This window comes from Lonchura striata, chromosome 18 (genome assembly GCF_046129695.1).
Source record: "Lonchura striata isolate bLonStr1 chromosome 18, bLonStr1.mat, whole genome shotgun sequence".
NCBI lineage: Eukaryota > Metazoa > Chordata > Aves > Passeriformes > Estrildidae > Lonchura > Lonchura striata.
Window position 1 is genome coordinate 9,717,336 of NC_134620.1, and position 23,489 is coordinate 9,740,824.

The 23,489-nt window shown below is 39.8% G+C and overlaps 1 protein-coding gene across 11 annotated transcripts in view; it reads right to left on the reverse strand.

Moving 5' to 3' along the window:
* Nucleotides 1–23,489, reverse strand: part of EP400 (E1A binding protein p400) — a 46,954-nt gene that overhangs the window by 2,837 nt on the left and 20,628 nt on the right. For 2 of the 11 annotated variants that reach the window (XM_077787198.1, XM_077787192.1), the window contains 34 exons: nt 23,041–23,227; nt 21,908–22,074; nt 20,927–21,081; nt 20,164–20,406; nt 18,947–19,111; nt 17,982–18,149; nt 16,705–16,796; nt 15,741–16,039; nt 15,122–15,324; nt 14,854–15,023; nt 14,464–14,660; nt 13,871–13,982; nt 13,228–13,371; nt 12,771–12,920; nt 12,454–12,537; nt 11,759–11,890; nt 11,597–11,641; nt 11,336–11,489; nt 10,619–10,857; nt 9,939–10,112; nt 9,646–9,693; nt 8,506–8,642; nt 7,975–8,031; nt 7,773–7,851; nt 7,019–7,219; nt 5,966–6,011; nt 5,765–5,874; nt 4,969–5,173; nt 4,322–4,485; nt 3,760–3,966; nt 3,283–3,478; nt 2,850–2,980; nt 2,250–2,417; nt 1,474–1,551 (listed from right to left, as the gene is read on the reverse strand). In XM_077787198.1, coding sequence (XP_077643324.1) covers nt 1,474–1,551; nt 2,250–2,417; nt 2,850–2,980; nt 3,283–3,478; nt 3,760–3,966; nt 4,322–4,485; nt 4,969–5,173; nt 5,765–5,874; nt 5,966–6,011; nt 7,019–7,219; nt 7,773–7,851; nt 7,975–8,031; nt 8,506–8,642; nt 9,646–9,693; nt 9,939–10,112; nt 10,619–10,857; nt 11,336–11,489; nt 11,597–11,641; nt 11,759–11,890; nt 12,454–12,537; nt 12,771–12,920; nt 13,228–13,371; nt 13,871–13,982; nt 14,464–14,660; nt 14,854–15,023; nt 15,122–15,324; nt 15,741–16,039; nt 16,705–16,796; nt 17,982–18,149; nt 18,947–19,111; nt 20,164–20,406; nt 20,927–21,081; nt 21,908–22,074; nt 23,041–23,227 — 5,107 coding nt within the window. The remainder of the gene's footprint in view (nt 1–1,473; nt 1,552–2,249; nt 2,418–2,849; nt 2,981–3,282; nt 3,479–3,759; nt 3,967–4,321; nt 4,486–4,968; nt 5,174–5,764; nt 5,875–5,965; nt 6,012–7,018; nt 7,220–7,772; nt 7,852–7,974; nt 8,032–8,505; nt 8,643–9,645; nt 9,694–9,938; nt 10,113–10,618; nt 10,858–11,335; nt 11,490–11,596; nt 11,642–11,758; nt 11,891–12,453; nt 12,538–12,770; nt 12,921–13,227; nt 13,372–13,870; nt 13,983–14,463; nt 14,661–14,853; nt 15,024–15,121; nt 15,325–15,740; nt 16,040–16,704; nt 16,797–17,981; nt 18,150–18,946; nt 19,112–20,163; nt 20,407–20,926; nt 21,082–21,907; nt 22,075–23,040; nt 23,228–23,489) is intronic. The other 9 variants (XM_077787195.1, XM_077787193.1, XM_077787196.1 and 6 more) reach the window with 9 other exon arrangements.

Genomic DNA, 23,489 nt, shown 5'->3' on the forward strand with positions numbered 1-23,489 from the left:
ATAGGAAAATTCCTGTATTGCAGAAGTGAAGGAGCAGGGAAAAGAACAGAGGGACAGCCAGAGGACCAAAGAGGTAAAAATGCTGACTCTGCACCCATATTGTGACAATAAATACAGCCCCTGAGGCTTCCCACCAGTCTCTGCCATTGCCCTTTCAGACTACAGCTGCCAGTCTCTATTGCCAATTTATGGCAGAATAGTTTGAACTCCATCCAGACATCTGATTTTCATAGCTGTACCCAGAACAAGGGAGAAAAAAAAAATCAACATCTCCTTGCTCAGGAGACAAGGTAATGAAAACCATGCAGCTTCAACTGCCTTTGTCAGATGCAGAAGTAAAACAAAGCTACAAGGACTTCTTCAGAGGAAATTAACTCTTGAATGATCCAAAAGGATTCCAATGAGAAGCACTAAAAATGAAGATAAAAATAGTGCCATATACATACAAAGAACATAGTTTAAATAAAACTTATCATGGCCTAAATCTACTGCCACTGAAGTCACTAGTGTACATGGGAGGGAAACTGTTTGTCTTTTTGCCACAGACTCAAACTCACAGAGTTATGCCACCGTTGATGACTTTTGAAAATGATCTAAGAGCTCTTCCTAACTACAGAGGACAACTCAACTTGTGTTGACTAACGAGATTTCTACTTCCTGCTGTCTACTTTGCCCTTGAAGCATTCACATCTGAGGTGGTTATCAGACAGCTTACACCACTTTATCATCATTTTAAGATAAACAGTCACAGATTTTATTCTGCACTAAAACACTGCACTGTGAACTGTAGCAGATTAAATGCTGGCAGGCCCAGATTTTTGTGTACCAAAGTCAAGAACTTCATCCACCCTCCAAAGTTAAATAATTCCTGCCAGCCAACTGCCTAAGTTAGGCCTGTTGCTAATGATCTGGATGAGATTGATCTAAAGAGTGTTAATTAAACTGCCTAGTCATTAGGGAAGGAGAACCAAACCACCTGAGTTCCTCCTGCCCAAGCCCAGTCTGTTACCAGCACACATTTGGAACAGCTACCACACCATCCTGCCTTTTACAGAGCACTTGGCATGGCTCTATGAACTAAAACAAAACAACCTGTAACCTTCAATTTGTCCTCATTTTTTGTGTGAAAAGCTCAGATGGTGCTCATTAGTTCAATTATTTGCTGTATTGACTATACATCACCAGAAACCAATTTTTAAACATCCTTTCAGCTCTAGAAAACAGTTAAAAATCTGTTTGTCAGCTTATCTACAGTGATGAGCAAACATTGCTACATCTATGAAAGTTTTAGACCAGAGAATATACCTCAGCTGATTCAGTATTCAAGACTTAGTTTTATAGAAAGGCACTTGCTATATCCTTCAAAAATACTACCTATGCCACACATAACGTGAAAAATACACACTTTGCAAAAACATGAGCTTTTCTAAAGATCATGTTTTTAGTGCTATATTTGACAAGAGCAAAACCTACCTGTTGGGAAACTGAAACCATCTGCTGAATGTTGGCAACAGTAGCCTGTTGCTGGACCACCTGTGGGAGTTTTGCAACCTGTAGTGATATGAAATAAAGAAAGATTGGATCAAAATAAAAAGCTGCTGATAGCAGCAAAATACCAAGGCCTGTTCAAGGTAAGTTGTAGCTTGGCATTTTCTGTGAGGCTGAATGTTTATGAAACATTTTAGATCAGTGGAAAGAAGAACTTAGCTAGGGGAGGAAGAAAAATATTTTCAATTTTAACTACAACAGAGTCATTTCCTTCCAACTACCTAGAAAATTGAAGGATGCACATGAGTTCTAATACGTTACATTATCTGGGATATATTTTTGAAAGAGTAAGGCTTCCAATTCCTAACCCCCTTCTTTTTCCTTGGTTAGGCTGATTCAGTTATGCAGAAAAAAAAGTGAGTTGTCACCTGCTCTAAGCTACCAGAGATTAGGCTGTGAGGCAGCACCAGAAACAGGAACAATTCTGGCTGAATTTTCCTCAGTAAACACAGTATGGAATCCTATGCCTAATAAAAAGGAGTGACTCAATTATTTTATTTCAAAGAGGAAAGGTGAACTTGCAGCTCACAGCTATGACTAGCTGAAAGGCCACATATGCAGCACCAGTGAATTTTATTGAAAAGTCAATTTAAATGAATGTGTGACTAGAATTAAAATGAGTGGGTGCTGAATTCTACCTCACCTGTTGTCTTTACAATTCTCCAGTCCCAGTACAGTTTAAGGGTGTAAACCTGTGTTACCTGTACCTGAATCTGGGCCTGCACTTGCTGGGTTCCACCTGGTTTCTGGGTTTGGGAAATTGGAGTTGTTAAGAACTGTGTTTTAATGGCAGGCTGTGTAGCATAAGTTACTTTTTGCTGCTGTGAAGTCTGCTGTTGGGTCTGGACCGTAACCTGTTGAGCATTTATCTGCACAAGAGAAAAAAAGGCACCAATGACTACAAAAGATAAGTGTACTTTAAAGAACAGGTATGCGGGGAAAAAAGATTAATTACATTTAGTTGTTAAAAAATAATTTTCCCAGGATTAACCACAAAAAAAAATGAGTACTAGATGAAAGCCTTCATGCATGTACACAAGTATTCAGAATTACAGTATTTAATGAAAAGTTTCTCTCTTACACACAACACTCACACAACAATACACTTATTAAAAACTACCAAACAATCAACCACTTTACAGAAAAAAATGAAGCATCTGAGAACCTGTTCTCTCTAGATATACCTAAGATCACCCCTAGAAATCCTGACTGACTCTCTAGGGGTGTCCTGGTCATCCAAAACCAAAGCTTTACAACCACAGCACCACTGCACAAGTTAATGGGACAGCAGACAATAGTACCTTTTGCTGCACAGTAGCTTGTCCCTGTGCAACCTGGGGCTGGATGGCTTTCTGCTGCTGTGCTGCTTGGTGGTGCTTGAGTTTTAGCAGCTGCTGGACATGCAGTGGCTGTGCAACTACTGTCTGGCCTCCTGAAAATTACAGAAATATTTAGAACTGTAAGAGTCTTCAGTTTATTGCTTAGTCCCAGTAATCACAGCTTACACACACAGATTCTACTTTTACAGACATACATTTGCACAGCTTTGAGCACTAACAACCCACTGATTTTAATGAGAATAAGACATTTCCACAGTGGAGAAAATTTCTTATCTAATGGCATGAGTAAACTAATTTTTTGTTCCAACAATAATCTTCCTCCAAGAAAAAAATTGTCTATACTATAGGAGACTGCTATGAAATACAATTCTATTTCCAACTTGCACTCACGTACCTGCTGCTTTCTGTGGCTGCCCAATGGCAACACTAATGCCCGCCACAGTCACAGGGAGTGTGGTGACTCCTGCAGATGACACAACAGCAGCTGGAACAGACACCACTGGAGGCTTTGCCAGAGCAACCTGTGCTGCTTGTGGAGTCTGGGCCTGGATCTGTCCTTGTGCTTGGAGCTGGGAAGCAGGAACACGAGTCTAAGCAGTAAGGAATGAAGATTATTGTACCAGCACAGAAAGATTTGCTGCATATAACAGGTGATTATAAAGTGATAGCTGTAAATGTCTCTAAATGGCTCCTGTGCAGTGACAAAATTCAGAGATGGTATCAATGGGTAAGTACAATGTAAAGCTATTTATGTTACAGCAGTTCCTTCTGAACTGCCCCTTGTGAGTGTGAATGATCAGTGCCCAGTTCATTTCAGCCAGCCAAGGGTGAGATGTCTGAGCCTGTTTTTGCCAAGTCAAAGCCAACTCACCAGGCGTGCCACTTGCAGGTTGGTGACCGTAGTGCCCGTGAGGACTGCGCCAGGCCGAGGGGCTGTCACAGCAGTGAGCTGCTGAGTTTGCTGCTGCTGCTGCACTTGCACTTGTGCTGTTTGCTGCTGTGCCCCTTGCTGTGTCTGCTGTGCTGCCTGCTGCTGGGGGAGCTGCAGCTTCTGCTTCTGCAACTTGATCAGCTGCTCCTGCAAAAATCAAACACTTCCATCATTTCCAATGGTTTACATTACAGGAGAAAAATGGAGATGCATCCAAAGCTTAAAAGGAGAAAACCAGACTAATGCTAAGATCAAGTATCTAAAACGTAACTCTTTTACACAATGGCTTCCAGTGAGCAACAGTAAGTGCTTTCCATCCTGCCCTACTCTACTATTGAAAGTGCTGTCTGACTCACTGCCTTCATGAAATTTTAGTAGGATGAAATTTAAGAGGGAAATACATCTCACTCTAGCCCAAGAAAACAGGACACAACATACACTGTTAAGGAAGCTTACAGTAATGAGAGCAGTGTGTTATGTTACTTCATGAGTGGCTCCTCACCTGTGACAATTTCCCTACAGTTTTTATTTGAGCTGGAGACTGGGCTTGTGCCTGAGCCTGGATCTGTGGGACCTGCACCTGAGCAGCCTGCTGCTGCTGTTGCCTCAGAAGCTGGAAGTGAGCAGGGGTGATGGTTTTGCCTGACAGCTGGACTGTTGGCGTAGCTGTGAATAAAGAAAAAACAAAAAGTTATGACAAATACTTTTCAACATTCAGTTTAACTCACGAATTTCACCTGAGAAAAAAAATGCTTATTTTTCTGCTCCAGCACACTTTGTGGATTAACTATATGTAAGAACACATTATCATGAGCATGATGTAAAAGCAGAGTAGATCATAAAATGCAAGGGCATTTCTTCACAATGCTTTTTAGTCAAGACAGTCAATTCTAGTGTTTTACTGCTAGATTGTTAATAATATTTTTAAATTGCAATGCCTAGGGGCCAAGCTCTCTATTGCCATGGTTTAACGAGAAATACTGGAAAAAAATGCAAACTCAGCACCAACAACAAAAGAAGTTAAAAATCGTAGCCCTGTTTAATTGCATCCCAGACTTCCAACATTGTGGGGCTGTGATGGTGGATCTACAGGAATTCTGAGACCCTTTTTGCACTACTGGAACAAGTCCCTGAACACAGGATCATTACCTGGCGTGACCTGGGTGACCAAAGACCTTGTCTGTGTCTGCACAGGCGTGAGGTTGGTGGTGACCACGGCCGAGGCTGTCACCGAGGTGACGGCGCGCACGCCCTGGGTGGAGGCGATGGTCACCAGCTCGGTGGACGCCGCCGGCGCCGCGGCCGCGCGGGGCTGGCTGTGAACCACCTGGGCAGTGGCGGTGCCTCCCGAGGTCTGAAAGGGAACACAGCCATTACTGCTCCCCTCCCACGCCTCACACTTCCCTGCTGCAAACCGAATTGGCCCTCTAGGCAATTTTTAAAACAAGCACGAAAAATGCAAAAGAAGGAAAGCCCCAAATCTGTCTAACACATCTGTTTGGATGCATCTTAATATCAGCATGTGGTTAAATCTTTTTCCAACAGGCTGATCACCAAACCCTTCATTCTATTACAGACATTTGATTTTAGTACCTTTCAATGTTTTGCTTTATCTTCCATAGTCTTAAACCATTAACATCATCATAAAGATCATAATTAATAAAGCACAAAACAGTTACAAGCTGAAAATGTTAATAACATAATACATTGCTTTTAGCAGCACTTGCCTATAAATTATTTTAACGTATTAAGCATTTTTTTCTGATAAACCATTCCAGTGTGTTCTGATGTTTTGGTAAGAGAGAGAGGTTTGATAAAGAGCCCCAAGACGCACATGACATTTGCAAGAAGCAGAATTTTTGAGAACATGGAAAACTAAAGCTATGCTGATAAAACATGCAACCCAATGTCTCCAGGGACACAACTAGTGACAGGATCTACTCACAGTCAACGTGCCAGGTATAACAGGTGAGGCCAGACGTTTATTGATGGGCTGGAAGGTAGCAGCAGGGACCCCAGCAACAGTGTTCACAATCACATTTCCACTCACTGTAGCTGAAAGCAAACCAGGATTAAATGTGAGATTCTGAAAGTGACAATCCTAATGTCCCATCACCTTCTATCTCCAGTTAGAAAGTCTCCTTACCAGTCTGGATGCTTGTCCCCGTCACTGCTGTTTTGATGGTGCCTGCCTAATTAGAAGACAATTAAGGTAGCACTTCAGAAAAGCAATAAAAGAAAACTGAGCATTGCTTAACACAATGCTGTGCTCCAGAAGTGACAAAATAACAAAAAAATGCAATGGAACACACAGAGATTTCTGCAGTTGTTCATTGACTCTACAGATCACAGCAACTAATGCATACATAAATCAGGATTCTGCCTCACTGATGAGCAACTGTAAACCAGCCTAGTCTGGTAAACCCTGGTCACTGGACATCCCTGTTAGCAGAGGAAGGGAGCAAAACCTTGGACAAGCACTCACATAGGAACATCACTGAGCACTTCATACACAGCAATGCTTGTGGTTCAAAACACATCCTCTGTGTCTTTCTGCAAAAGCTGTGGTACTCTTGCTCTTCAACAAGCAAAATAAATCCACCACTGCTGAACACATTACTATGCAAACTGGATTGGCTCTAAATACAAAAGCCACAGACCAGTCACCAGACTCATTCAGACTCTAGATTTAGGAAAAGACACGAAAACTTTGCATAAATTCGCAGTAAAAGCACAATGGTGTTTCCTGTAGGATGCATCATTTCACTTTCCTTGCAAAGGTTAATGAATCTTTGGGTTTTAAGTTCTTTAACTGAGTTGCTCTTACAGCTACATTCTCTTTTTTTTCCTCTGTATCCTGCAAATTCTCTGTACAAATACTTCTCGTTGACTATGTACATCTATTCACTCAGACTTCATTAAATGAAAGTCTAAAGTGAAAAAGGAAAAACCATCTTAGCATGGTGTTCTTTCACCTCAGAATGCCAAGATCTGTTGCCACAATGGTATGAATAGTCTTAATAAATCACGGAACCAGAAGACACCTAGCATAACCAGGGAAAGCAAACAAGAAAAAAATATCTTTGATCTCACTATACTGACCTAAAATTCTCTTCCCAGAGAAAACACAACACAAATACAGCACACACAGAAGAACTGAAGTTACTACATCAGAGGCACCGAGCTCTCCCTTTCTTACCAATACTGCTGTGTTGGCCACAGTAGTGACTGCAGTCTGCACCACTGCCTGTGGCTGCTGAACTACCTGTGCTTGTGCCTGTGCCTGTGCCTGTGGCTGGGCCTGCTGCACGGGGGGCTGCTGGGGGGGCTGCTGGCCCGCCTGGGGCTGCTGGGGCTGGGGACCCGTCTGCTGCTGGGCCCTCTGCTGCTCCGCCAGCGCCTGCAAGGCAAGGGGCACCTTCAGTCTTCAAGCATGGAACAAGCAAGATGTGGTTTTTTAAAGCAAAATCAAGCAACAAGAAAAAACCTCTTTATCCACAAAACCACAGGCAGCCCGCAAAGCTGGCCTCACTTTTGAAGTCCAAGTTACACAGCCTGATTCATTTCAAACTACAAGATGTACTCATGGTTTTATGGCTTAGCGCATAGCACAACAAGCAGCTTACCATCCACAAGCAAGTATTTCTTTCTGAATAATATAAGAAAGGAGGCTACAGAATGGTCAAGAATAAAATAAGATTTTTACACGTTTAATATATTTTGCAAAAATATGTTCCTCATTGCTTCAAGGGGTCTTAGTGTGACAAGAGGTGCAAGGAAAGGCCTCACTTTGGGCCTGGTTCTCTAAACCCCTGTACATGAGCAATGTGCAGCTGCTTGTAATATCCACTGTACTGCCAAACTTCTCCCAGGAGGAAGCTTTGCTCATACCTCATCTGTTTCCTGATTTTTTAATTAATGCAGTCATTTGTGCAGCAGAGATGGGACCATACCTTTTTCTCTTTGGCAATGCGTTCTGCTCGGAGGGACGCGACCTGAATCGGAGGGAGGGGCTTATCATAGTTGATTCCACTAGAAACAATAATAAGACAAAACACACAGTATTTAGAAATAACTGAAACCTAAAAAAAAAAGAACATAAAAAAAGAGCACTTTTATACAATTTATAACTCCTTCAAGATAGGGAGTGCTCACCTTTCTGCAAGCACCGATGCATGCTTTGGATTCTTCTGGAAAGGATTCATGCCAAGTCTGAAATTGAGAAAAACTGTATTACTGGAGACAGAAAAACTTTAAATACAATATTTCATTTCACATATTAGCATGTAACCCTGCAGTTTTGGTGAAGATTCCATGATATACCAGCCAGTACTGGAGCATGCATACAGACAGACATTTAAGAGACTCAGAGTAAATACTAAATAAATATAGAAAAACTACAGGAAGACACACAGGAAAAAATGTACTAGTAAACAGCATAGATAGCAAGTTGTCTACAATTTAGGTAAATGGACAGATATAGATTTAAAAAAACCCAGCAAATTCCTGCAGAGAGACCCAAACACATGAAATATGGAGGTGTTTCCAACAACACAGAAGACACAGAGAGAGATCAAGAACAGAGAAAGAGAGTGCAGAATAATTCTGGGTTTTGAGAGCCATTCAGAACTCAGTTTCCAGGAGATCTGTGGTGGCAGGAGATCAAATGATCCCAGGTAAACTTACAAAGGTTTGATAGGTGGACTTCTTTTCCCTGCAATCATTTTCATCATCTCAAAATGATTAGTATAAAGTTGTGTGTGGGTTGCACCCTCATCTTGAGCATAGATCTGATTGGTACGAAGTGGGCGACTGTTTTTAGTCTAGAAAAAGAAAACAAACCAACTTTCAATTGCAAACTCACCCAACAGGGCATTTTGTCTATGTTTAAACACAAGGCGAGCTCGTAGATTATTTAAAAACACTCTCCAACATATCTATCACAGACTGGTTCCTGCCTCGTGTCACTGATAACTTACTGTCACACAAAACTCTATGGGAAATATATAAAGAAAGAGCAAAATAAGGAGCAGTTCTCACGGTCACACTGGCATCAGCACTGGGGGACATACAAAATGGCAAACTCTAATTTGAGAAAGAATCTTTGCTTTAGTTTAGATTTTGCAAGTTTAATTCATTACCCAAACCAAGAGCCCATTAGTTTATAGTTATGCATAGCGCACACATAAGGTAATAAAACAAAACCATCACTGCACTGCTCTCCCAACAAAGCTAGGTTAACATCCACACACCATGCCAGTCTAACATTTGGCTTCTCCTAAGCAGAAACTGCCAGTCAGGGACAAACCTCCTTAGCAGTCAGAAAATGGAACTACAGCCAGAAGTTCTGGATTCTCCACCCAACTCTGCCACTAAATTGCTGTGTGGTTTGGAAGAAGGTGTTCACAAGTCATGGAATTTGTTTTTGTTTCTTTAGCGTCCTATCATCCTCATTTACTAAAACGTGTTTCAGGCATCAAATTCACTATGTATTTGTAATCCACTTAGACTCTAGCATGAAGTTCATTCTTTCAGATCTTAAATACCATCAGGATAAGATACAAGGTGGAAAAATGCCAACTACAGTTTAAGTGAAATCACAAACTTCTTGCATGATCTAAAATTTATCTATCAAATCCAAAAGCTGAAGTCTGGTGTCAATCCACTGTATCAACAAAGAAAGGAAAAATAAATTTGGAATTTTAATTGATGTTTCAGAACTCAAGTAACACTCAACATGGATCTCATATGAATTATCTGCCCACCTCCATTGCTGCTAAATACCACAGTGTCTAGATTTGATTTTGAAAGAATACCAATGCACACCTTATAAATACTTTTTGTCTTCTTTTTAGGATTAGCTTCGTACATTAGCTGTAAAATAAGAAGGAAAGTTAGATGATCTTTTGTGGAAGATTTTGTTCAGGTGCTTTTTCTTTTCAAAGAAATCACATAAAATAAGTGGAAATCCTGATGAGAATAATTTAAAAAGATCTTTTAAAAGTTATTTATTTACACTGTTGAAACGTTTAACAAAAAAACAAGTGTTTATGGAGTTAAGGAAAAAAAACTCTACAACTTAAGGTAAAAAAAAGACGCATCATTCCAGGTGAACTCACCTTTCCTTCCTCCCTTGGGATTATGACATTCTCGTATCGGTTGCGGCACTGCTTGGGCGAGCGATAGACTCTGCTGCAGGAGTTAACAACATCACTGACCAGGTCCCAGTTGGGAGTGTGTGCTGGTGACACAATAGCAAGGTTTAAAGGAAGCTCCAGCAGCTGCTTCACTGCCTGCAACAGAGAAAGGTACAAATGCATCAGGAGACATCGCTGCCATTTTCCAAACCTGGCCCTGCCTGCATGTGCCCACATGCTGTTACTACAGTGGGACGGCTCAGGGCTATGGCTCTGTGTTCAGTCACAGAGAATAAACAGGCATAAGGTGCCTTAATGCTGACTGATGTGCAGGGAAATAGTTGGAGATTGGTATGAGTAGGACAGAGAGCTGTTATTTAAGTGCTGCTCTTCCCTCAAAGGTGGGAAGAAACTTAGCTACATTACCCATTGTCCAGCCAGCACAACTAATCTGAATAATAGTAAGTGGTTTCTAAAACAATAGGCCTTAATCATACATTTTGTAGTTTAGCCTTTAATCTCTCCTTAGAGGAGCACAAATGACAGGCAAGCTGTTCCAAGTTATGACAGCAAATTGCCATTAAGAATTAGAAATAACCTCGAAAAGATAAAATGAAGGAATAAAAACATAATGGCAGCAGGAGCTGCAGGTATCATCTGACCTGCAGAAGTGCCCAGTCTTCGCTGATCAACCACTCTGGATTATCCTGTCCAGCCTCAGTAGCTGGTTTGACAAGAGTTGGCAAAGGCTTTGCAAACTGTGTCTGTTGTTTCAACAAGATGTTCTTCTTTTGCTCTTTGCCCTCCCGGCGCATTTTCAACATTCCGGGAGTTGCTCGATCGAAGAGTGAACGAGGTGGGATAACTGTCTCCCCATGACGTTGCTTCTTCTTTCTACCTGCTGCTAAGGCAAAACATAAAGCATTACTGGTAGATACTGTCATTCTTTGACTCCTCTGCCTACAGCTGCAAAATGCTCATACATGTACTCCCCACTGCCTCTGGAAAGCACAGCCAGGAACTAAACAGAGCCTATTATAAAGTAAGACTAGCCCTGTCCTGACTGACAAAATAGAATGCCAGCTTTCTAAAACTGTCCTTTGAAGAACATCTTTATGTCTAAAGACAAGACACACCACAAGAACTGGGACTTCCAGTGACTCCACTGCTTCAAGGCCGTGGTGGGACAAGATTTTTTATCCCTTCAAACATGCACATTCGATCTTTACCAGACCAAACTCCAAAACAGATGCTTGAATTTATTAAACGCTACAACATGGTGTATCAATGCATTCTGAATATATAGGAGGCATGAAAACCCCACTGATTTTTTAAACTTTCAGCAATAAATCCCAGAACAGTTTTGAGCACGCACTCACCAGAGGGATCTGTTTTGTGTCGTTTACGCTCCTTCCTGACGTACACTGGAGGCAATTTTGACTCTGGAATAGGGGTGGTATCATACATCAGGCACATAACAGAATCTATGTAGATATCATTGTCATCCTGAGGTGGAGTAGGAGGAGTCCAGAGCTGCAGAGAATAAAATCTGTAATTACTGCAATGTTAACTCTTCACTGATCTTTATGTTTCATAAAATAAAAAGCCTGTTTAGGCTGCCTGGTGTTACTTTTACTTACTGGCATAATTTCAGTTTGTCCATCTGGACCTTCATAGACATATTCCTACACAGCAAAAAGAGAACATAATTCAAATGATCCAACTGAAACCTGAAGGGTAAAGGTGTTCTCAGACTGTTAAGAAATAACTATTTAGAAAAAACAAGACTAATCAGCAATTACTTTGTTGTATGCATCCTCCCGAGTGTAGGTTAGAAGTTCCTCTTCATCCTCCCAAAGCATTTTTTGCTCTCTTTCCTTTAACTCCTTCATATGCTGGACTTCCCAGGCTTTCTTTGCAGTTTTCAGTTCCATCTAGATTAAAGTCAGACTCCTTAGAAACTTCATACAGTAACAGACACTGGATTAGAAGTCATCAATTTGTAATTTTATGGATAAATGCCTTGAACTTTGACATTTTCAGACACAGAAATCTTATAGCAATTTCTTATCAGATACTTTCACAATCATTTAGAAGATATTTATTGGTCTTTATTAAGGGCTTTTAAGCCATCAATATAAAGCAATCAAAGAATTTCAGTTAAACAATGAAGACAATCAGAGCACAGGCTCACTGAAATTAATGAAATCTTTTCCCCCGCTATCAATGGAGTACAACAAATATTTGCTGAGCTGGGCTGAAAGCAATTTCCATTTTATAAAAAAGAAATTAAGAACTGACACCTGCTTAAACCAGAGAATCCCAGAATAATGAGCTCTCTGTAAGACATTATGCTGTTCATAAGGTATAGCAAGAAAAGATCACAGAAGTGCCTACAATATATTCCACATGACTGGAGACACTTCCACTTCATATTGAAAATATAATAAATGTTGTTCTGTGACAGAATAACATGGAAAAGAAAGATTTGTTTTACCTCACTCAACCGTGGCTCATTGTCATCAACTGAACCATGGAAGAGCTCCAGATAATTCAAAGCATACTTCTCAATTGGAGTCAGCTGAGGGAAGTATCAAAGGGAAAAAATGTAACTTTGAGGATAACAAAAGAAATGCTACATGAAGTATCAAAGCTCTCCTTCAAATTCATCTTAACATTTTAAATCAGTGGGAGATCTCCCTTCCATTTAATGGGAGAAACAACAAAGTTGCTTTAAGGTCAGACTGCAAAGATATTGAAACATTTGAACTAAACATTACTTTTTAGCCAGCTATTCAAGGGAAGTGACGGTACCTGATCCACAACAGCAACTAACTCCTGCAGCTGTGAGGGCTCTTCAATGTATTTTGTCTCGCAGAGCTCTGAGATTAAAGGTTCAATGCTTGACTCAGATCCTATTTCTTCATTTGACTCCTCATCCTCTCGTTCAATGCTGTTGAGGGCCTTTCAGAGAGATGTATTTTTAAAATAATTAAGACTTCAAAAATATGGAAAGAAACTCCATAAGGAGTTCACTGAAATGCAATACAAATTTCTTAAGTAAGTCTCTGCTCCAGCAAGAGAAACAGTCCCAGAAATTATAAAATTCAGCTTTGGGCTTTTGGAAGTCTTGTCACAAAGCAAATGACAAAAGAGCACAAAACTACAAGAAAAAGATACTGACAGAATTAACCCAAATAAAATGGGATTAGTTAGTTGTTTAATACTGATGTTGCACAGCTGTATTTTTAATGTGTGTGTTAATCATTACCTCTATGAATGGTCTTGCAACTTTAGGTGAAATATTTTCTGCTGGAGACGGCTCTTGAGAAAGTACTACAAATTCTTCTGCTTTCACTCTAAATCCAGAATCCTCCATAGGAGAATGAACCTCAAACAATTCCTGAATTGTTTGCTTCATAAATAGAAGGAAAAAAGAGAAATACATTCAATTTTTGGGAGCATCCTGGTTTTTTTTATTACATCAGGAGTGCCAGCCAGGATAGCCTGGCTTCACCAGTGCAGTCACTGTCTCACGTATCTTCAGAGCAGCAATTCAGAGCCTATCTCTCTAAATATCCAAAACTATTTCACATTTTTAAAGCTGTTTAGACCTTCACCCTTACAAGTTCTGCGAAATTTTGCAGAATTTTGTGAAGAAATCACAATATATTGAGTCATGGGTGATGCTGTGCATCACTATACAAATAACAGAAAAAACAGATGGACAATATTTGAAAGGATGTGGCCCCAACACTGAGAGTTCAAGCAATCATGAAATCCAATATGCCTCCTCATTAATTCTAGCCTAGACAGATTTCTACTAAACTGCTATTAAACACTCCAACACAGATGCTTGAATTTATTAAAAACTGCAACATGGGTGTTTCAATGCATTCTGAATATTAACTTACCTGTGTTAAAAAGGCCATTGAATAGTCGTTTCCCTGAGCAGCTACTTCTCTGATCAAGTCCTTTGTGCCATTTTTCAAAAGTTTCTCTTCTACAGAATTACCACTGACAAGCCTAAAAAAAAGGGAAAAAAAACCATAGAAATCTGGTAAGTCATTTCCAAATCAGCTTTCAGAAACAAAAATACAAACTGCCCTTAGAGAATTCCACTAAATGCTTAAAATGTGGTAGTATGTGGGAGTTTTTTTAGTTATGGTGCAGGCCCATAAAAAAGTACACTATCACCTTACTTTAGAGCTGTCTTCTAATAATTTATGTAATTAAAGAAAAAAATAAACCCGAAATCAACAATGAAAAAGATCTCTTTAAAAACTCCACGTAGACTAACAGACAAAACCCATGCAGGGATGATTAATTTCCTACATTTGGCATTAAACCCCCCACTTTTTCATAGGATACCCTGGCATCTTTTTCATTGAAGGGAAGCGGTTTTCAGCACTGTTTCCACTTTATTCCAGATCATTCAGGGCAGCACTATCTGAAAAAAACTCACATCAAAACATGTTAAAGAGCAGATATTGACTGTCACCATCACCTGTATATATGGATATCTTTACATCTCCCAATTCTGTCACACCATTCCTGAGCTTTTGCATCCATCACTGGGTTCAGATCATTGTCATAGAAGACAACAGTGTCTGCCTCAACAAGATTGACTCCTGTGGAACGGCTGTGAGAGGAGAGGATGGCACAGAAAATGCGCTTGTCTTTGTTGAAAATTTTCATCAGCTCCTACATAAACAGAATAAAAGCAATAACTAAATAAAATGCACACCAAAATAAAATACCAAACCAAATTCACTATAGCCTAATAAAATAAGGGATTAACATACATCAAACTGAATACAAAATTAGGCAAATTTCCTTTCTCTGCTGTAGTGTATAAAAGCCTGGTACCAGTGAGTAACTGGTAGGGCACACTTACCTGTCGTTGTTCCTGGTTGGCATATTCATCAATCCTCACAAAGGTGAGGAAATGGAAATTCAGGAACAACTCCAGTATGTCCAACATCAGAATCATCTGCGACAAAATCAGCACACGGCGCCCTTCAGATTTCAACTTCTGAAGCAAGACAGCAAGAGCTTCTAATTTTCCTATAATTCAAACAGAAAAAACAATAATGGCTTTATATAGAAATCCCATTCATATGATAGAGGAAATTACTGAAATCTTGTTAGCAAATGTCCTTTACCTGAGTCATACTGCACCAGCCGGAGGTCAGGGAACTGCAGCAAGTGAGGAGTGGTCAGTTGTTGCAACTGATGCAAGTGTGGAGCTGCCTTCTGCCTCAGGCTGTGCTTAAGGAGTTTCAGTCTGTGACTGTATGAAGGGGGAGGATTTGCTACATAGAAACATGGGGGAGCAGCAACTGCAGCTGGCAACACGAAGAGAGCCCTGTGAAAAGCACCAAAACAAGGCAATACTGATTTAAAAAGACACACACAAAATGATCATCAATAACCATAGGCACAGCAATGAAACTCAGCCTTAGCTAAACCAGCTTCTGCCTGCATCTCTGCTCTTAACTCTTGTTAGCTGGGTGCAAGTGGTACCTATTCAAGTACATCCAATAGCATAAGAACGTAAGCCTAAGTATGGTCAGCTGAATTTGGGCTTAAAATTAGGAAAGATAAGTCACTTATAAATAAGTGACTTATTTTTACTTCCATGTTGCACATCATTTACTGCTAAATAAACCATTCTAAACCAAATAAGCTCATCAACAGAAACAAGGTTTTAAGCCTTTTTGAAAAGTGTTTTAGAAACAACTAGATGTGTAAAGGCTTGTTAGGCAGGGTCACACACATTACCTGTTAACAAGATCCTTCAGAGATTCCTGCTGCTGAACCAAGCCCAGGATCATTTCCTGCAAGGGGTTACTTGGGCCTCCGCAGGCACTTGAGGAAAGGCAGCAGTTGACAAAGCCAGCCCACCTCCAGCTGTTGCCCTCACTGGAAGGCAGCTGGGAGGCCTTTGTGTCCCCAGCCAGGGAGCACACGCTCAGCACGTCCCGGCCGTACACCGGCGCCCGCGCGCAGCGCCGCTCGTTGCCGCAGAAGATCCTGTCCAGGCGCTCCTTCAAGAGCCGGTTCTTCTCCTCAAACGTCTCCTTTGCCAAGAGAAGGTGAATGAAAACCACATTTGCTGCTCATCACAATAATAATAAATGAGGGATTTGAGGGTCTTTAGACTGAAACTGTCAGGATCAGAGTGTAGATCCTAGAGTACAATTACTATTTAGACCAATTATTAAAGGTATGCATTTCAGATAAAATCTGAAGACTACAGCTGAATTCAGTTCCTATTAAAGAGCCAATTCTTGCTTTTTAAAGGTACATTTTCATAGCTTTTGATAGATTCTTGATGTTTCCCTACACTTTGTAAGTTGCTTGAATACCCTATCCAAAAACCTAAGATTAGAAATCTATAAAAATCTGCCCAAGTGCCATTGTGTTCAAAACACAAAACCTGCACGATTTCTTTATTTATGCATTACTCTATAATTAAAATATATTACAGTTAAAAGAACCTGTCTATCACAGCACAAGAAAGCTGTCAGCTGCCTTTGTACACCAGATTATTCTATCTATAGATTACAAATGCATCAGATCTGTCAACCTGAAACATGGACAGAAGTTGGGATATTTATCTACTCTATAATCATCAAAGTCCCTAATTAATTCCATCTTTGCATATTATAGCTTTCAATTATTACACAGATTTACTATTGATTCTGAAAAGTGATGTTTCCACAAGAAAATAAAAATTGAGTACCTGTGACTGTCCATGCAAAGGTGCTGGTTTTAATACTGCTCCTATGTCTCCAGATGGCAAGTTAGTAACTGTAGCTCTACCTGGAATACAAACTGAGGATAAACCTCGTGTTTATATATTTATTCATCTGAGAATTGGTCTCTTTGTAATTTTCAATAAGTAGACATTTCTGTTACAACAGATCATTGCTGCAAATTTTAAGTTTAAATGTCCACTGAGTATTGCAAATTTGTACTTTGTTATACATCAGATCTCTGACAGATATTCACACTAAGTGCTCTAACAAAAATCCAAGATAGACCAATGGAATTTTACTTTGCTTTGTACAAAGCAAATTGATGTGCCCCATTTGTACTTTATTTAAAATGTCACATATAGTGCAATACACACTGACATTCAGAAAATGTTAATATGAACACAATAGAAAATAGAAAATGTTCTAATTCAGGAAAAGATTGTTTTAACTTATCTTGAGCAAATCATCTAAGATTTTTCAGAAAACACATCAGATGAGCATGCCTAGAAATTGGTGAAATCATATGATGGAATCTCAGTTGCATTTTGATGATTTCAACTGTTAGCAGATATTTACCCAGACAGTTAACTACACTGTAACAGCATCACACCATTTTGAAGGAATGGTTTTTTATATCCCATGAAAATTACAGCAGATGGCCATTTTCAGGGAATGAACTCCTAGTGTTATATTTATCTTCATTTAATAATCTGCTGTTTTGTTGTAAATGCATTAATTTCTCCATTATTTTTGATCAACATCTTGGTTGTGTTTTTAAACAAGGAACTAATCACATTTACAGCAAGGCACCAAATATCTAAGCAACATTTGCAGAGGGAAATGGAAAACTGTAGCTTGATCAGCTGGAGAAGTGAAAGAAATTAGATAAAAGCAAAATCAATGTGGAAAAATTGAGGGAATAACTGGACATTCTCTGCCAGTATAAAAAATTATCACCCTTGATTTTTCCTTGCAAAAATTACCCAAGTATTTCAAATTTACTTCTTCCAAAAAAATTTGACCAAAGGTGAAACCGTTAAAAAAAAAATCTATAATTAAGTTACTGTCCAAAGTTTGTACTAAAAATTTTCTTAAAACTCCAGCACACACCAAATACAAACTGTAAAGATTTGCCTCATAGTTTACCTACTTCTGAGCTAATTACAGAATTATGATCTGCAGCAATTTGGAATTATAAATGAATGTGATTTTAGCAATTGAATATTTATACAGAGACATTTCTTCAGGCTGGGAAACCCACCTTGCTGTGTGACTGCAGTGGAAGTTGGGCCACCTGCCTGGTGCTGGTTTCCTAAAGCGTTCAGTGCGTTCTGCACAGTTCCTGCCTGGGAAACCGTCTGCATGACCACGGGGCCCTGAGGCCTCAGGTACTGCTGCCCAGGGGCTGACACAATCTGAAGGACACTTCCTGCAGTGGAGGATTTTAACACACATTAGAGGGGAAAAGAATTTGTGTTCTGGAGTAAAATCTATTAGTGTTGCAAGCTGATCATTACTGTTTCGAACTATGTTAAATTTTACCAGACATGTTCATTACACCAATCTGCCAAAAAGGATTAAGTATTAATAGCTGTAGAGGAGTTTCATGTCATAGAGGTATCATTCTAACCTAGGTGTTTATACAGAATTTGGACAAAATGCAAACAAACACAAAGTCTTCATTTAACATTCCCTCTATTTAGTTTGCCACAGAGAATCAAGGTATGTCAGCTCTCCTAAATTTGGCAATACACACCACCAGCCAGGGAGACTTGAGAACAAAATATAGTGTACGTAAAGCATTCAGGCAAGAACAATAATTGGACCAAAATTCAGAAGCATGCCAATCTTGAAGTATTATTTACACAATTTCAGAATAAACCAAGAATGTTTTCAATTTTTCTGTTTCTGCTCAGCAAGGAGTTTTTGTCAAATAATGCCTCACCTTGCTTTAGCTGCACTGAGATGTTCTCTCACTGGGTGTGAGAACAAATCAAATAATAACATTTTTGACATACAATACAGAAGAAGGAAGTAACCATGTCTTTCATCGATTAGGCATTTATTTTTCAAACCAGAGCTACCTAGGCTCACAGAAAATAGGAAGAGCAGGACAGTATAATAAGCACTGGGGATGGAAAAACCTCCAGCAACAAGAAACATGGTGCCCATATCAAAACATGAGCATTCTGAATAATGGAAAATTTCCTTTGTTGAAATAAGTACCTTGTAGCTGCAGGGGCTGCCCTGCAGTGAGCTGGCGGAGTTGACTGTGTGACAAGGTGAACTTGTTCCCTTGGAACTGCAGAGTCACTGGGGTCTCCGGCTGAGCAATCCTGCCTTGTGCTCCTGCTATAGAAGCCAGCTGGGCTATTTTTACTACCTCACCACCTGTTAAGGAGGGAAAGAGGCATTAAAAAAATCAAAGGTGGGAGCAAGTTGTTCAATATTCACAATTCTACATTTTGGTTAGTACACTGGTGCTGAAGCGCCTTCCATGCATAATTATACTTAGTGCATCAAAAGTGTCATATAAAAGTTAAGCAGGTATTGCTTTCTATATTTGTTGGACAAACTGGAAAGAAGCTGATTGTTTAAAGGGTAAGAACATCAACATTTTAGAAATTACCACTTCCATTAGCAAAAAAGTTAAGAGCTACCTGAAAACTCATGTGACACTTTGTAACAGAACAAGTATAGACATTAAAGTGATTTTCACTGCCTTTTCAAGAGCATGAAGGAAGGTTTAAGGAAGCAATTAATATATTCCTATGTGTGGCACATTAAGTACACATTCGAAATTTGCTGATGAAACATGATTTATTTTAAGCAATCTGCATTTAGACAAACCAAAAAGCTTTGAAGTGGCAAGGACCAAGCTTTTTATGATTTAAATGCAGAAAGGTTAGAGGCATTTCAGCATTAAGTTTTATGATATTGAGAAAATACTGGTGTGAAAATTCAGCTTTTGTAAAGGCAGTGCATTACCCCAGAGATAAAATTAATACATCAGTGCTCAGTACTCTCTACACATGCTAATAGGCAGTGCACATACAACCTTAAAGCAAAGCCTCATCACTTTTCTCTGCCTAACAGTGGCGACGCTCCTCTCCGCCAGAGAGGCCTTTAGCAGATGGATTAGTGTTTAACATGAAAGGAATAATTAGGAGAGAGCTAAAACATTTGGTCTGAAGGAAGTCTTGCCAGCAGAAGAAACATGCAGAAATAGGAGATTAAGTTGACACCGCTAATGTATGTCCACAGCAATTCTATTGTTTCTTATCCAATTTTCGATTTTCCTTGGTCATAAGCAACGTACTGAGCAAGGCTAATCAGAAGAGTGAAAAAAAAACAACGATTCTGTACACATCTTAGGGTGCCTAGTAACTTAACCTCATTTGAGTACAAAGGTGGGAGAAACCTTGAAAGGGGAGGCCACTTACTAGGCAACCGTGCCTGGGCCTGAGAGGTCAGTACGAGCCTCTGAGGCAGCACACTCTGTTGGATGGTGTGCGGGGGGGGCTGTGGCTGTGGCTGGGGCTGGCCCGGCTGCGGGGCCGGCGCAGAGGTCTGGCCCCGCGGTTTCACAGGGTTGGCTGCGCTAGTTGCTGTGGTGAAGGTCGCTGCGGGCTGGTGTCTTGGAGCACTGGTGGAAGCCTGAGTTGTCTGAAACTGTGCTGCTGCAGCTGCAATCAATAAGGGTTGTTTGTGCAAGCTGTTAGAGGTTTTAACTCGGCTCTTTTAAACAACCTGCATTAAAAAGAAACCTTCCAACAGGATAATCAAACGGCTACAAGAACGGCTTTGTCCTTACACACCGGGATTTCTAGCCACACCTCTTACTCCATCCTAGTTTTACAACATTATCTATTTGGAAAGCATTGTTTAAAGGCTAAATAAATACAGAGAAGTGCTGTACATTCCCATGTTTGACAGAACATTACACGTCTTCGGGGTTTAAATATCAACTGTGGCATATTTACTCCATAAGCTAACAGGTTACACAAAGCTTAGTTTTGCATTATACTGGCAGATCATACTGGAGAAACTAGTGGGGAATTTTACTGGCAATTAGTCTGTTGGTACTTTTAAGCCATTAGTATTCTAGACCAATAAGCTAGAGGGAAAAGGAGTTCTATTAAACAGACTAACTTGTATCTGTCTACGCTGAGGTGCAGGTGACCAGGGTGGCACTGAGTCCCTTACCTTGATTTGAAGACACTGTAGCTATGGGGGATCTGCCTCGAACTTGTCCCTGCTGAGTCACTGTTGCCGTGGTCACCGTGCGCTGGACTTGAGTGCTTGGGAAGACTACAGTCCTGCCCTCGGGCTTCTGACCATACTGAACGGGCTGGAACAACCTGGCAAGAGCAGGAAGAGTCAAAGTCTATAGGAAGATCATAGTGGGGCCTTTAGAAGTAAACTCTGTCAACCCAAGAACATTTAAACTGATCATGTCAGATGCTGATCTTCCTGCAGATGCTGTAGCTGGCAAGACTCATCACTTCACAAGCTTCTTGAGTGAACATTGTAGAAAGTGATTATGCCGAATCCAAGAAAAAAATTTCCATTGCCATATACCCAGTTTAATGCAGGATGCTTCAGAATTACAGCAAACATCTTAAAAAGGCTAGGTCAGTATCTGGGAAAAGATGTATCTGAAGACATCTGAATAAAAGGGTTCCCATATAATCTCCAGAGAGATATCAACACGCTGCAGGTCATCAGGTCTGCATTACCAAAAACAGTTCTATATTACTTTGAGAACAGTACTTCACTAGAAGAAAAATACTTTTTAAAAAGTGTACTGCTATAAAACTTAATTTGTCTCTACCATAACAGTGAGAGCATAGCTGACACTGCAGGCCCAACTTAGTCTTGAATTATCCTCATGTTGTCTCTGCAAAACAACACTCAATTGCCATAAACAAGGTCCAAGAACAAAGTTCACCTGATGCTGAAGTAAGGACTATGGGAAATCCATCAACAAACTCCAAACAGAATTGCATGCCTCAAAGAACAGAATTCGTATTTTCAGAGGTAAACATGAACGTAAGAGAAAAATTAAATGCAAAGGTAAGTCTGAGGTTTTATGTGAATCCCATTAGCAGAGATGTAGAGATAACTCAGTCAAAATTGCAGCAGAGTCACCTTTTGCTAGCTTAGAAGGAGTGTAGGTGTACACACCTGCTTGGTTTGAGCTTCACTGGGTTGGGCCTCGCTGGTGGTGGAGGGGAGCTGTAGATTTCTTCAATCAACTTTCTAGTAACCTTTTGTTTTGGCAACATTTGTGCTTCATAATGAGTCATTTTGTCTTCCATTCCAATGAGATCAAAAAGAGACAGGTCCGATTCCTAGGGATTTCAGAAAATTGTTTGTTTTATGTAATGACCCAAACAGTTAAGTCCTCTTTACATTCAATGATGAATTAAATTTCTATATATTTACTTTTTAACTTGAAATAAATGGTGTAAGTTTAAGAAATAAACTACTAACTATTATCCAAAACTGTCTAGAAACTTCGGAAATAAATCTTAAACTGACAGTCCCATTTTAAGCACTAGAAGAAAAAGAACTGAAATCATTAGCCAGTTACGGAAATCAAAGCAAAACACATTTAACAATTCTTCATATATCATAATTTCCAAAGAATTAAAAAGAACTCTTTGAAGGTTAACTATCAAGTTTAAATGCCAAACTATAACTTAGGAGTAGAAAAATATGAAGTATGGAAATAAAATTAAACAAAAAATGTCAGCTGCTCCATTACTCATACTTCTTTTATATTTTTATCACGTCAAGGAGTGGGATCACTTGTTTAACAATAACAGAAATAGTGATACTTCAAATGGATTGACAGTAAATCCAAAATCCTACTAAATTAGCAGGGTACCAATTTAGTCATTGTCACAGAATGTTTACTGTTATGTGAAAAAGAATAAGTCTCGGTTTCCTTCAGCTAGTAAAAGCAACAAGAAAATTGCAGAATGCCATAAATAAGCACAGTGCTACCCAGAGTGACTTCAGTGTTGGAAAATTCCTGCAAACATGAGCATGACAAAAGCAAAGGTAATTTCTCTTTGACCAAGCAGTTCATGAAAAATTACTGTTTAGAAACCACTTAAAAAGTTGAAGCCACTATGACAAAAAAAGATATGCAGCAAGAGCACACTTGGTAGCCACAGTTATGGAAGAGTGAATTCCTTCTATTTATAAACTCCAGGTAGATTTATCACATATAACAAAACAATACTAAGTACTGAAATTCTGCCAGGTAGTGCCCTGGCAGAGAGGAAAAAAACCTTAACATTTCTACTGACCTTCCAAATATCTCTTTCCAGGGCTCGCAGCACCAGAGAGGCTGTTCTGTATTCCAGTGTTTCTGATACATAAGAGCAGCTTGAAAGCCGGGGGTTTATCAGATCAGGGTGGTTACAGATCCGCTGCAGCTGCATCAGGACATGCAGGACACTGATAAAGTGTCCACTTTTGAGGGCTTCCTGCGTTCTACCAAATAAATTATACAGAAAGACATTGATTCATGTGCAGCTTTTATGGAGGTGTCCCTAAATCAGCAAGGTGAGAATGAGCAATGGAGTATGTTATGCAAAAGTCTTAGAACAAGTTTAGATTTCACCAAGGTCTTCTGTAGTATTCTAAGCAGCACTGTACCAAAAGTAAATTTGGAAAACTGAAACTTAAAGACCCACCCAGCACTGCCTTACAATCAAATACAACCTATGCAGCTCCCCATTCTCTCCCTGGTTTG